At 38.5% G+C, this 14,215-nt stretch overlaps 2 protein-coding genes across 8 annotated transcripts in view; one reads left to right on the forward strand and one right to left on the reverse strand.

Annotated features, from left to right (window-relative positions):
• LOC138918379 (mitochondrial ornithine transporter 1-like) overlaps positions 1 to 14,215 on the forward strand; it is a 159,502-nt gene that overhangs the window by 52,871 nt on the left and 92,416 nt on the right. Inside the window, exon 4 of one of the 6 annotated variants that reach the window (XR_011427711.1) lies at positions 7,302 to 7,368. The exons of the other annotated variants lie outside the window; for them this stretch is intronic. The gene's annotated coding sequence lies outside the window, so the exon portion shown is untranslated. The remainder of the gene's footprint in view (positions 1 to 7,301; positions 7,369 to 14,215) is intronic. 6 annotated transcript variants of the gene reach the window in all.
• The window catches only part of LOC138918369 (phosphatidylinositol 3,4,5-trisphosphate 3-phosphatase TPTE2-like), a 444,167-nt gene that overhangs the window by 42,847 nt on the left and 387,105 nt on the right, over positions 1 to 14,215 (reverse strand). For both annotated transcript variants that reach the window (XR_011427698.1, XM_070239621.1), the window contains 5 exons: positions 12,897 to 12,953; positions 11,977 to 12,030; positions 9,306 to 9,359; positions 7,731 to 7,784; positions 6,939 to 7,004 (listed from right to left, as the gene is read on the reverse strand). Coding sequence is in view for 1 of the 2 variants with exons in the window: in XM_070239621.1 (XP_070095722.1) it covers positions 6,939 to 7,004; positions 7,731 to 7,784; positions 9,306 to 9,359; positions 11,977 to 12,030; positions 12,897 to 12,953 (285 nt within the window). In the remaining variant the exon portion in view is untranslated. The remainder of the gene's footprint in view (positions 1 to 6,938; positions 7,005 to 7,730; positions 7,785 to 9,305; positions 9,360 to 11,976; positions 12,031 to 12,896; positions 12,954 to 14,215) is intronic.

Below are 14,215 nucleotides of genomic sequence, written 5' to 3' on the forward strand. Positions count from 1 at the left end.
CAGCTCCTTTGTCGAAGATTAGCTGTCCATAGATGTGTGGTTTAATTTCTGGGCTTTCAATTCTGTTCCATTGATCTGTGCACCTGTTTTTGTACCAGTACCATGCTGTTTTGATTACTGTAGCTTTGTAGTATGTTTTGAAGTCAGGGCTTGTGATGCCTCCAGCTGCGTTCTTTTTTCTCAGGATTGCTTTAGCAATTCGAGGGCTTTTGTTGCCCCATATGAATTTTAGGATTCTTTGTTCTATTTCTGTAAAGAATGTCATTGGGATTCTCATTGGGATGGTGTTGAATCTGTAGATTGCTTTAGGTAGAATGGACATTTTAACTACGTTTCTTCTTTCAATCCATGTGCCTGGAATGTCTTTCCATCTCTTTACGTTGTCATCCATTTCTTTCAGAGAAGCCTTGTAATTTTCATTGTATATGTCTTTCATTTCCTTAGTTAAATTCATCCCGAGGTATTTTATTCTTTTTGTTGCAATTGTGAATGGTATTGTGTTCTTGGGTTCTTTTTCTGTTAGTTCGTTATTAGAGTATAGAAATGCTACTGATTTATGTAAATTGATTTTATACCCTGCAACTTTGCTGTAGTTGTTGATTACTTCTAAAAGTTTTCCAATGGATTCTTTGGGGTTTTCTATATATAAGATCATGTCATCTGCAAGCAGCGAGAGTTTCACTTCTTCCCTCCCTATTTGGATTCCTTTTTCTTGCCTAATTGCTCTAGCCAAAACCTCCAGTACTATGTTAAATGAGAGTGATGATAGAGGGCGTCCTTGTCTCGTTCCTGTTTTCAGGGGATGGTTCTCAGGTTTTGCCCATTGAGCATGATGTTGACTGCGGGTTTGTCACATATGGCCTTTATTATGTTGAGGTATTTCCCTTCTATCACCATTTTGTTCAGAGTTTTTATCATAAATGGCTGTTGGATCTTGTCAAATGCTTTCTCTGTATCTATTGAGATGATCGTGTGGTTTTTATTCCTCAGTTTGTTGATGTGGTGTATCACGTTGATTGCTTTGCGGATGTTGAACCATCCCTGTGTCCCTGGTATGAATCCCACTTGATCCTGATGTATGATCCTTTTGATGTATTGCTGTATTTGGGCTGCCAACATTTTGTTGAGAATTTTTGCATCTATGTTCATCAGTGATATTGGCCTGTAGTTCTCCTTTCTCGTGCTGTCCTTGTCAGGCTTTGGTATCAGCGTGATGTTGGCCTCACAGAATGTGTTAGGAAGTGTTCCATCCTCCTCAATTTTTTGGAATAGCTTGAAAAGGATAGGTATTAAATCCTCTCTGAAAGTTTGGTAGAATTCCACAGGAAAGCCATCTGGTCCTGGGGTTTTATTTTTTGGGATGCTTTTGATTGCTGTTTCAATCTCTTTCCTTGTGATTGGTCTGTTCAAATTGTCTGCTTCATCTTGAGTGAGCTTTGGGAGATTGTAGGAGTCCAAGAATTTCTCCATTTCCTCTAGGTTATCCATTTTGCTGGCATATAGTTTTTTGTAGTATTCTCTTATAATCCGTTGTATTTCTGTGGAGTCTGTTGTTATTTCTCCTCTTTCATTTCTGATTTTGTTTATTTGAGCTTTCTCTCTTTTTTTCTTTGTAAGTCTGGCTAGGGGTTTGTCAATTTTATTTATCTTCTCAAAGAACCAGCTCTTTGTTTCATTGATCCTTTCTACTGCCTTTTTTGTTTCAATAGCATTTATTTCTGCTCTGATTTTTATTATTTCTCTCCTTCTGCTGACTTTGGGCTTTGTTTGTTCTTCTTTCTCTAGTTCAGTTAGGTGTAGTTTAAGACTGCTGACTTGGGATTTTCCTTGTTTGTTAAGATGTGCCTGAATTGCAATGAATTTTCCTCTTAACACAGCTTTTGCTGCATGCCATCTGAGTTGGTATAGCATGTTATCATTGTCACTTGTCTCCGGGTATTTTCTGATTTCTTCTTTAATTTCTTCAATGATCCATTGTTTGTTCGATAGCCTATTGTTTAGTCTCCACATCCTTGTGCTTTTCTCAGCTTTTTTCTCGTAATTAATTTCTAGCTTTATAGCATTATGATCGGAGTAGATGCTTGTTATTATTTCAATTTTTTTAAATTTGTAGAGGCTTGCCTTGTTTCCCAACATATGGTCTATCCTTGAGAATGTTCCATGCACGCATGAGAAGAATATGTATTCTGCTGTTTTTGGATGGAGTGTTCTATATATGTCTATTAAGTCCAACTGTTTTAGCTTTTTGTTTAGCTCCACTGTTTCTTTATTGATTTTCTGTCTGGATGATCTGTCCATTGATGTGAGTGGGGTGTTGAGGTCCCCTACTATTATTGTGTTATTTTTGATATCGTCTTTTAGGTTTGTTAATAGTTGCTTTATGAACTTTGGTGTTCCTGTGTTGGGTGCATAGATATTTATAAGCATTATTTCTTCTTGATGAAGTGTCCCTTTGATCATTATATATTTTGGCCCTCTGTGTCTCTCTTTACCTGCCTTATCTTGAAGTCTGTTTTGTCTGATATAAGTATTGCGACACCTGCTTTCTTTTGTTTGCTATTAGCTTGGAGTATTGTCTTCCACCCCTTCACTCTGAGCCTGTGTTTGTCCTTGGAGCTGAGGTGTGTTTCCTGGAGGCAACAAATTGTTGGATCTTGTTCTTTAATCCATTTTGCCACTCTGTGTCTTTTGATTAGAGAGTTCAATCCATTTACATTGAAGGTGAGTATTGATGCATGAGGGCTTAATGCTGTCATTCTGTTGCTCGTTTTCCAGTTTTCCTGTGCTTCCTTTGTTTCTCGTCCTGTATGTTTTAGCCTACCTATTGACTACTGCAATTTCTTATGCTGGGTTTCTTAGATTTTTTCTTATTTATGTTTTGTGTCTCTGTTCTGTTTTTTAGTTTAGTGGCTACCCTGAACTTTGTATTCACAATCTCGTGTATAACATAGTCCATTTTCTGGTGGTCTCTTACTTCCTTAGCCTAGACTGTTTCAGACCCTTTCCTCCTCTCCTCCTAAATTATTATTTTCATCTCTTATTCCAGCTCGTGTTGTGAGTTTGTGGTTAGAGTGATAAGATTGTCTTTGCTTTGGTGATTTCCTTCCCTTTATCCTAATGATATAGTTGAATATTTGCTATCCTATTCAGATTCTATCTGTCTCCCTACTCTGTGTTTTGTGACCCCTTTTTCCCTTTTTATCTTTTCTCAGGTATGAGAGCCTTCTTGAGGATTTCTTGTAGTGGAGGTCTTGTGACTATGAAGTCCCTTAGCTTTTGTTTGTCTGGAAAAGATTTAATTTCTCCCTCATATCTGAAGGATATTTTTGCTGGATAGAGTATTCTTGCCTGAAGATTTTTATCCTCTAAAGTTTTGAATATGCCACTCCAATCTCTCCTAGCTTGTAAGGTTTCTGTAGAGAAACCCGCTGAAAGTCTGCTAGGGGTTCCTTTGTAGGTTATTTTCTTCTGCCTTGCTGCCCTGAGTATTCTTTCTTTGTCATTCATTTTTGCCATTTTTACTACTATATGCCTTGCAGTAGGTCTTTTTACATTGACAAATCTAGGAGATCTGAAAGCTTCCTTCACACACATTTATCTCTCAATCCCTAGATTTGGGAAGTTCTCTTCTATTATTTCGTTGAGCATACTTTCTGCTCCATTTTCCTTTTCCACACCCTCAGGAATTCCGATGATTCTTAAGTTGCATTTTCTCATTGAGTCAGCTATTTCTCTGAGATTTTCTTCAGTTTTTTAAATTCTTAGTTCCCCTTCTTCCTCTGTCTGGAGCCATTCAGCCTGTCTATCTTAGATTATGCTAATTTGCTCCTCTATGGTGTCTACACGGGCATTCAGAGAATCCGTATCCTGTTTTATCTGATCCATTGTATTTTTCACCTCTAGTATTTCTAATTGATTCTTCTTTATAATTTCAATCTCTTTTGGGAAGTAACTCCAGAACTCATTGACTTGTTTCTCTATATTTCCCTTTACCTCATTGAATATTTTGATGATAGCTATTTTGAACTCATCTTCACTTAGTTTACGTATTTCCAAGTCCTCAGGACCTACTTCTGTATTTTTATTGTTTTCCTGTTGGACTGGAGCTTTTATAAATTGCTGGATGGTAGAGGAGCAGTTTTTGCACATGATGCTATTATTTGGTTTCAGTTACAGCCTGTTGCCACTAGATGGGGGTCAAGAGCCTTGCATTCTGAGCCCTCTACCTTCAGCTGCGATGGCCGCGTGCAGTGTGGGTTGGGGGAGGAGGGGCACTTTCTCTTGCGTGCTGACCTGGATTGGGGTCAGCTCTTGCTCTCTGGTCTCCGAGGGTCCTGGCTTGCTGGGGTTCCCCCATGCAAAAGCTTTCCCCCGTTAGAGGGTTTCCACTGCACTGGCGGTGGGAGTCCTGGATGATCCCCACACGCGCGGCCCCTCCCCCACTCCTTCCCTCACCCACAGCAGCAAATCCCAGTCTCTAGGGGAGGGAGCAAAGTTCTTTCCTACCCAGTTCCAGCTCCTCCGAGGGTGGCTCCAGCCTCTCCACCCTCCGGCATTTGGCTGCTGTGGGTCTCTGACAATTTCTGTTATTAGGAATTTTTTTTTTGGTTGGAAAGCAGTTGCTCTTTTTGGTTGTAATTTGGAGGGGAGAGTCCCGGGTGAGCTCATGCCACCATGTTGCTGACGTCACCCCCCGATAACATCCCAATTTTATTTATTTATTTATTTGTTTATTTTTTTAAAGATTCTATCTTTTTCTTTTTTCTCTCCCCAAAGCTCCCTGGTACATAGTTGTATATTCTTCATTGTGAGTCCTTCTAATTGTGGTATGTGGGACGCTGCCTCAGTGTGGTTCGATGAGCAGTGTCATGTCCGCACCCAGGATTCGAACCAACGAAACACTGGGCTGCCTGCAGCGGAGTGCATGAACTTAACCACTTGGCCGTGGGGCCAGCCCCTAATATCCCAATTTTAAATGGGCTAAGGTAATTTGCAAACAATGAAATACAAGTTCTATGAAACTCATGGGAATGGAGGAAACGTACACTTTTATATTGTGATTTGGGAGGGCATATCAATATCAAGAGCCCCACAAGCATTCCTTTTGACACAATTTCCATTTCTGAGAACTTATCATAAGGAAATAATAATATATAGAGGTTTGGTCTCAAAGATATTCATCACTCTTTGTATGAGTAAAAAGTTGTAAACAATTTAAATGTCCATTGATATCTGATTACTTAAATAAACTATGACACATCTACACTATGAGGTATTGTATAGCTGTTAAAAATAATGTTGTAAATTTAAAAATAAATAAAGTTAGCTATTGGTAGGACTTCAGGCAACAATAAAAAATCTGAAATTAAAGAAAATATAGTGTTGTAAATGCATATGTATATTTATTAACACAGAAATATGTGATACGTCACTGAGCAATAAGGTTATTTTTAAAAAGAAGGTACATATGATACCATACCCATAAACAAAAAATGTATATCTCTAAAGAACCTGGAAGGGCATGGATCAAAAATTAAGAATGGCTATTTATGGGTGAATTTATTGTTTGTCTGTATTTTCTGATTTTCCTAATAATGAACTGCTGTGTTACTTTTGGTTTTTAGCATAAAGCTTATTTGTGGTGCTTTAGAGCTTTAAAAGCACTTTCACACATACTAATTTACCTTTATTAGTAGTTTTTTATTCTACAACACCCAGTAGATAGATACTGTACATAGCATTATTTTTACAGTTTACAGGTGAATGATCTAAAGTTTAAAGAGGTTTAGTGACTTGCCGAGTGTCCAGTGAATATTAGATGTCAAAGTCAAGCATTGTTTCCAAGTCAAACTCCAAATCAAAAACCATCCTCCTAGTCTGAAACACCAGTGTTTCTCCCAGATACTATCGCAAATGTCACTTGTATCTATACAATAAGCATTTGTAACTAAGAAAACAAAACAAAACCACTTTATTTTGTTTGGAGGGGGTAAGAAAAAGGAAATGCTTGCCTTGCTCAATCTATTCAAATTTTGCCCCAGCCCTCGGCCTCACTGCAGAAGATATACAGCTAATATGCAGACATAAAATTTAATGAAGTGACAGAGTGAACTCTTCATTGATGGCCCATGGTGAAAAAAGTCACAGAAAATGGAAATTAATGGGTAATTTGAAGAACTATTTGTATTCACTGGTCACTCTTTTATTTTCCATATTATCGTTGTCCAGACAACAAAAAAATTGCAAAAGTTATCAGTTAATATCCTCTTCAGCACTACTCACTCTCCAACATTGACACAAGCTGGTGAATGGTTAAATAACTGTCCAAGAGACGAGCAGAAGAAAAATCTCATGAATATTTCCGCAGTTCAGACACATGCCATTTTAGGAATCTATTGTTTCCTTGCTGTGAGTCTGTGGTAAAAATGCCTGAAGATCAGTGCAGCAGGAAGTACTCTCAGTAAGATTACTCAGAAACAAGTCAAAATTAATAAAATTCCAATAATCATGAAGAGGGCTTTATTCAGCAGAACACATTTGCTTTTTCTATCAGTCTCATTTCCTCATAGACAAAATCAACAAAACCAAGAGTCAGTATATATCCAGGAAAAACAGGAAAGGAATACAGTTGAAGGGTAAACAGCATTCTGCAATCCTTTGTTAAGAAAGAAACTTTATAATAAAATTATTATCTACTAAGTCTATTTTCACATTTTCAAACTAGAAGAACATTTATTTGTGAGTATGTGGAAATACTTTTTTTACACGTGGTACTTATCTGCAAATTCAATTAGTTATTATTGTGTACCCCCCCCCCAAACATTTGGATACCTTTCCACAATTTTCCTTTTTCTTTCTTGCCTCAACACAAGCCCTATCTTTGCAAAGATAAGAGATCCACCAACTGCTCCCTCCCTCCAAATTCCAAACTGACTTACCCACAAGAATCAGACAAGTCAGTGTCCTCAGTACCATTATCGAGCCTGGAGAGTTGTTCCTTTATTCTTTAACCACCAACAAATGCAAGAATATATCATTAGAAATGTGCTACATGGAACAGTGATATGAAAAATTTATTTCAACAAAAAGAATCCTTTGAATCTAAAAGACAGAGGAAATATGATTTGGCTCACTGGAAGACCTAATTTTTTAGAAATAATTTTAGAATTATTCTCCAGGAAACACTGTATTTCCATAGACACTTCCAAGACTGAATTTTGCAAATAGCTGTTTCTCTTTCTCTCTCTCTTTCCATCTCTGTCTGTCTGTCTTTCTCACTCTCTTTTTCTCTCTCTCTCAAGATTGATATATATAGCACTGACTCAAACAAATGACATCGGTATTGCTGGATGGAACCTTCATTGACAGGTAAGACATATCAAAGCCATCACAGACTTCTGATATCAATTTATTCAGGCCAGTGTGAAAGATTGAAAACGTACATTGTCAGAACCAAGTAACTTTGTATACTTACTGTTTTGGTTGAAATCGGGTACAATTGCTCTACAATTCATAAACTGATAGAACTCTAAAAAACTATAAGTTAATTAGTTATTTGGAACCTGGGTCCCTCTACCACCTTCTATTTGTCACATATCATGGATATCTTTTCTCCTCCTTGGACAGGATTCAAATAACTTCCTGAGATAAGGACTCCATTCAATAAATAATCAGATTTCACAAGTGTCAATATCCCCCCATCTCTTTCTATATATGTATTTACATCTCACCTTTCAGGCATGGGTCTAACATGGGTTATAGTTTTCGACTCATTTGAGTCACAGCTAAAGGATTAGAAATGCACATAGTAAGACGTTACATGTTTCTCTAGACTTATTTTTAAATGAGAATTAGCTACAATTTTTCAATAACTTGTAATCTACTTGTCCTAAAAAATAATACTTTAATCAGTTACTTGAAACTGATAGTTAATTTTTCCCTAGAAATGAGACTTTATATATTTGTAATGAAGATCTGAGTCCTAGGAAAAACAACTTAGTGAATCAAGTTCACGTACATTTCTTTACTCCTGAACCCCTTCAGAATTACTTCTCCTTGCTTCAAATAGGTTTTCCTGCTCTCTGGGACCACTTTAGCAGAGTCTTATAGATGGGCAATCTGACAGCATTCTAAGGGTTTTTGCTGCTAATAAGGGTGACAAAAGGGGTAAGAAGCAACCCTCTTACGACCTATTTCTCTTTTATCCAACTAGTGTCAAGGACACTCTGTAATGTCATGCATGCTGCTGAAAACAAACCCCCCAAATCTCAATACATCTCCCTCTCTGTATATATATATATATATATATTTCTGTTTATATATATCTATCTTTCTATCTCACATTTCATCAGAGGTTTCATCAGCGGTTTCTGTTGTCAATTTACTCAGGACAGTGTGAAAGGATTAAAAACACACATAGTAAGGTACCACGTGACTTCCAGACTTACTTTTTTGGTTCAAATTAGTTACAATTACTCTTGACGTCATTAACTGGTTTACTCAGAAAATTCACATGTAATCAGTTATTTGGAATCCAATATCTCCTTTTCCCTAGATATAATGCTATATATGTTTGTAACAAATATTTTAGACCTACCAAAAAAGTTAATGACTCGAGATTTAAGTACAGTTCTTTACTACTGAACTTGACCCATGGTGTAACAGCCTTTTGTGGTGGAATTTATTTCAAAATCAACTTCAATTTGCAGGTGTGCATCCCTCTTCCGCTACCTAATTTCCTGCTTCTCAAGTCCCTCCTTCACCCTTGACTGTCCTCGATCATGGCTGTCTTTCCTGGCCCTCAGATAGGGTCAAGTCACTGCAGGCCAGAGTCAGGGACTCCCTCTATACTAGGGTGGGTTTGGGTCTGGGACACCAGCCTCACACGGCAGCAGAACTCTGGAGGATGGGGGACAGATCCCAGTCTATTAGCTCCCATCTTCTCTGCTAAGGCCTCCTCTGGCTCCCTGTCCACTGCTAACTCCTCCTTGCTCCAAATAAGTTTCTCTCCTTCCTTGCCATCTCTAGTAGAATTTCATACACAGTAATCAAGGGCGACAAATTCTAGGATTAAAAAGACTTCCTTTATGACCTGTGCGTCTTTTCTATCTCAATTTCAAGACAAAGAATATTACACGTAGAAGCTTACCATGAGAGGGCTTTAAAAATATATGAAGGGAACTCTGTATTCCCAGGTGCTCCTGAGAGTGAACATCCCAAACATCAATTTCTCTGAATGTGTGTGTGTGTGTGTGTGTGTACACATATACGGACACATATATACAGATTTATTCGTCATAGCTCACTTGGCATCGTAGAAGGTTTCAGAAGATACTGTGGTCAGTTCACTTGGTGCAGGGCTAAAGGATTAAAAACACACATAGTAAGGCACCACACGACTTCTAGACTTACTTTTTTAGTTCAAATTAGCTACAATTACTCTTGATTTTATCAACCGGTTGACTCTTAGAAAATTCACATGTAAATCAGTTGTTTGGAATCCAATATCTCCTTTTCCCTGGAAATGATACTATATATGTTTGTAATGAATATTTTAGACCTACCAAAAAAGTTAATGACTCAAGGTTTAAGTACAGTTCTTTACTACTGAACTTGACCCATGGTGTAACAACCTTTTGTGGTGGAATTTATTTCAAAATCAACTTCAATTCTCAGGTGTGCATCCCTCTTCTCCTACCTAATTTCCTACCTCTCAAGTTCTTCCTTCACCTTTACTTTCACCTAACATGGTTGTTTTTCCTGGCCCTCAGAAAGGGTTAAGTGACTGCAGGCCTGAGTTGGGGACTCCCTCTATTGGGTGGTGGGTTTGGGTCTAGGACACCAGCCTCACATGGCAGCAGAACTCTGGAGGGTGAGGGACAGATCCCAGTCTATTAGCTCCTTTCTTTGTGATGAGGGCTCCTCTGCTCTTTGTCCACTGCTACCTCCACCTTGCCTTAAATTGGATTCTGTCCCCCTTTCACTCAATCTATAGAGTCTCAAAGGCAGAATGCTCCTATTTGGAGCATTCTGAAATTTTTCTAAGACTTTTGGGTGGTAGTTACTAGGAGGAAGAAGCATTCCTCTTATGACCTGTTCCTTTTTTATCCAACCAAATCCAATAAGATGAAAAGTTACCTAAAGGTGCTATGGTAAGATTTAGAAACAGTGTCAAAGACACTGTACTGTCAAGGATACTCCTAAGAATGAATTTGGAAATTTATCTCTCTTTCTTTCATTGTATTTATGTTTGTGTATGTGTGTTTGTATGTCTGTGTTGATATAACTATATAAATACACATGTGTATATATAAAAAGATATATATTTATTTTTATTTATTCATTTATATCTCAAATTTCATGGGTGGCCCCCTCATAGCTTTTTGATGTTAATTCATTCAGAGCAGTGTTAAAGGACTAGAGAGTTACCTATTCAGATACCACATTTTAATTTTAGACTTGTTTGTTTTAATTCAAATAGCTGTAATTACTTTACAGCTTATGAACTGGTTGATCTTTACAAATTCACATATAGAGGAGATGGAGTTCAGCATCCCTGTTTTCTCATACTGCTGTTGCCTGGGACATGAGGGCTCCCAGCCTTATGACTTCAGAGGCACCCTTTGAACTGTCGCAGCATCTAGTCGTTGAGGGCTTTAGCCTCAGTGTCTACAGCACTCCAGAAAGCTTCAAGGAAAAGTTCCTTCTCAAGACCTGCAAGAACCCAATGGTACCCATAGGCTGCCTGGGCACGGTGGCTGCCCTCACCCATGACCTCTACTGCTTCCCTAGGGATCAGAGCCAGTGCTGCCAGCTCATGATATACAACCAGATTGCCACCCAGGGCTTCTCGCTCACAGCCACCTTGCTGGATCCAGCTTCATCAGCTATGAAGTCTCTGCCCAAGCCTGGCTTGGTCTTGAAAGCTCCGTGGAGATTATTCCCAGCCTGGGAGTAACCACTGGTCCTGCCACAGGATTTATTCCCTCATCTGCCCTGACCAGTCCCTGTGTCAATGGAGGAGCAAGTGGCCAATTGTGTAATCGACAGATTTTTTTTCAGGAATCTCAGATTCTGTTCACTTCGGGTGTTGCATACTTCTACTTGTGCTACACCCTCTTCACCCCCTACTTAATAAACTCTGATCCACTTGTAAAAAAAAATTCATGTATATATAACTAAATCTAGTATGTTAGTTTTTATTAGAAATGAGGCTTTATATAAGGTAGTAATGAAAATTTTAGCCTGTAAATAATTAATGCATCAAGATACAAGCAAAGTTCTTTACAATTACCCTAATCCTAGTGTGTAACAGCCTTTTGTGGTAGAATTTATTTCAAATTCCACTTCAGTTTGTAGGTACCCATCCCTCTTCTCACGTTTAATTCCCAATTCTTAAGCCCCTCCATCACTTTCTTGCTTTCACCATCATAGATATCTTTTCTGACCCTCAGGGTCAAGCAACTGCAGGCTAAGGTAGGGGCGGGGGGCTCCTTCCAATATGACAGTGAGTATGGGCACTAGCCTCACACCGTGGCAAAACTCTGGAGGGTCATTGACACATCCAGGCTCTATTAGCTCCATTCTTTTCTGCTGAGGGCTCCACTGTTCTCTGTCCACTGCTACCTTGTCTCCTTGCTCCAAATGAGATTCTGTGCTCTCTTGGTCCACTCTAGTAGAGTCTCACATGTGGGCAATCTGATAGTTTCTTAAGAGTTTTGGCTGCTACTAATTAAGGGTGACAAAACACACTTAGGGGAAGAAGCATCCCTTTTATAACTTGTTCCTTTTTTATCCAAATGGGTCCAAAAAGGTAAAGAGTTACCTACAGATGCTACCGTGAGATGACTCCAAAAGAGTGTCAAAGACACTCTGTATTGTTATCCACTGACACCCTGCTATCATTCTCCTTGTTTCCAAATAGAAATCTCTCTTCACTTTGTGTGTGTATCTTTACAGATATATCTATAATCTCACCTTTTGCTGGAGACTTCCTCAGTGGTTACTGATGTCAATTTATTCCAATCAGAACTAAAGGATTAAAATGTACATGATCAAACACCGTGTGACTTCATAGACTCACTTTTCTCATTCAAATTAGCTACAATTTCTCTATAACTTACAAAATGGTTGAACCCTGTAAGTTCACATGTAATTTGGTTATTTGGAAAATATTTCATCTTTCCCTAGAATTGAGGCTTCATATGATGGTAATAAAATTCTTAGGCCTGTAAAAGAATCCTTAATGGATCAAGATTTAAAAACATTTCTTTACTACTAAACTTAACCCCAATGTGTAATTGCCTTTTGTGATTACATTTACTTCAAATTCAGCTATAGTTTGTAGGTAGGAATCCCTCTTATCCCATCTCATTTTCTGATTTCAAGTCCCTCCACCACCTCCTTACTCTTCATGTTTCATGGATGTCTTTCCTTCTCCTCAGATAGGGTTAAGTAACTGTCGGCCTGAGGCAGGGGCTACCTCCAGTATGATGGTTGGTTTGGGTTTGGGATACCAGCCTCCCATTGTGGCAGAGCTCTGGAGGGTAAGGGACAGATCTCAAGTCTATTATCTCTTTTAGTTTCTGCTGAGGGCTCCTCTGCTCCCTGTCCACCGCTACTACCTTTGTGCTTCCAAATAGTGTTTTCTCCCTTGACCCACACTAGCAGAAAGATATACACAGGTACTCTAATAGTTCCCTAAGGATTTTCACTAGTAATCCCTAAAGTTCACGAACACACAAATAGTAAGTGTTCTCTCTCTTTTGACCTGGTCCTTCTTGATCCAAAAAAGAAAAAAGTTATATATAGAAGCTGACAGGCTATCACGGACATTCTGTATTGTCACCAATGCTCCCAAATGGTTTTCCCACTCAGATGACAGAAAATCAACTCACCTATTGTTGATGATCTGGCTAGAGGACTCTGAAAAGGCTACTAAAGCATTCTTATTTCTGTCAAAGAACAAAAAGAATATGCAAAAAATAAAGCCAGACAATGAGGAAGGAAATAATAACAGGAAGTGATTCCTTTTTTCAAGAGGAAATCATTCCTCTTTCCTGACAGGAATTTCAGGCACAAAAAGTCACACATGACAAATTTGAAGGAATGTGACAGGAACTGAAGGGGTTACCACAGTGGCACCTGTAAGCAAGCCTCTTGGGGTGTGTGTGTGTGTGTGCGTGTGCATGTGTGTGTGTGCCTGTGTGTATTTATTGGAAACAGAAGGAAGCAAGCAAGGGAGAAGCAGCAATCATGATTAAATGTTCTTCCTTCCTTCCTTCCCATTTTCTCTACCATTCTGGTCATCATTGAATAAATTTGGGAAGAGGGAGACACAGAGAGAAAGAGGGAGACACAAGAGTGTAGGGATGAGGTGGTGGATCCAGGTAAGTTGATGAGATGATACAAAGACAATGGAAAGAAAATGCCAGAACAATGAGAATTTCAATGGCAAGGGCTAATCCCTGGTTGCCATTTGGTAGGGCAGAAACAAGTAGCTAGATTAGGATCTGCCTAAATTACGTTTTCAAGATTTTATGAATTGGAAGTAGAGCACATGATCTGAATGATTTTTCGTCTTGCACATTTTTTTAAGTAGACTTTTTTAAAAAATAAGTTTAGGTTTACAGAAAAATTAAGCAGAAAGTACAGAGAGTTTCCATATACCCCCCTTCTCCCTCACAGCTTCTCCTATCACTAATATCTTGCATTCATCTGGTATATTTGTTATAACTGATGAATCAGTATTTACACATTATTGTTAACTAACATCCATAGTTGACATTGGTGTTCATTCTTCGTGTTGAACAAGTCTATTGGTTTTTCCAAATGCATAATGTCATGTATCCATCATAACAGCATCATACTGAATAACTGTACTGCCCTAAAAATCCCCTGTACTCTACATATTCATCCCTTTGCCCCCCACTCCAATTCCTAGAAACCACTGATCTTTTCACTGTCTCTATAGTTTTACCTTTTCCACAGTGTCATATAGTTGGAATCCTAAAGTATATCGCCTTAGCAGACTGCCTCCTTTCACTTAGTACTTATGCAAGGATTTAAGGTTCCTCTATTTCCTTTTGTGGCTTGATAGATTCTTTTACTTTTTTTAAATTGCTTGGTGAATAATTTTCCATTGTATATAGGCATTACAGGTTATCTATTCTTCTGTGATGTCTTGGTTGCTTCCGATTTTTGGCAATTATGAATA

This window comes from Equus caballus, chromosome 17, assembly GCF_041296265.1.
Source record: "Equus caballus isolate H_3958 breed thoroughbred chromosome 17, TB-T2T, whole genome shotgun sequence".
In the NCBI taxonomy this organism is placed as follows: Eukaryota; Metazoa; Chordata; class Mammalia; order Perissodactyla; family Equidae; genus Equus; species Equus caballus.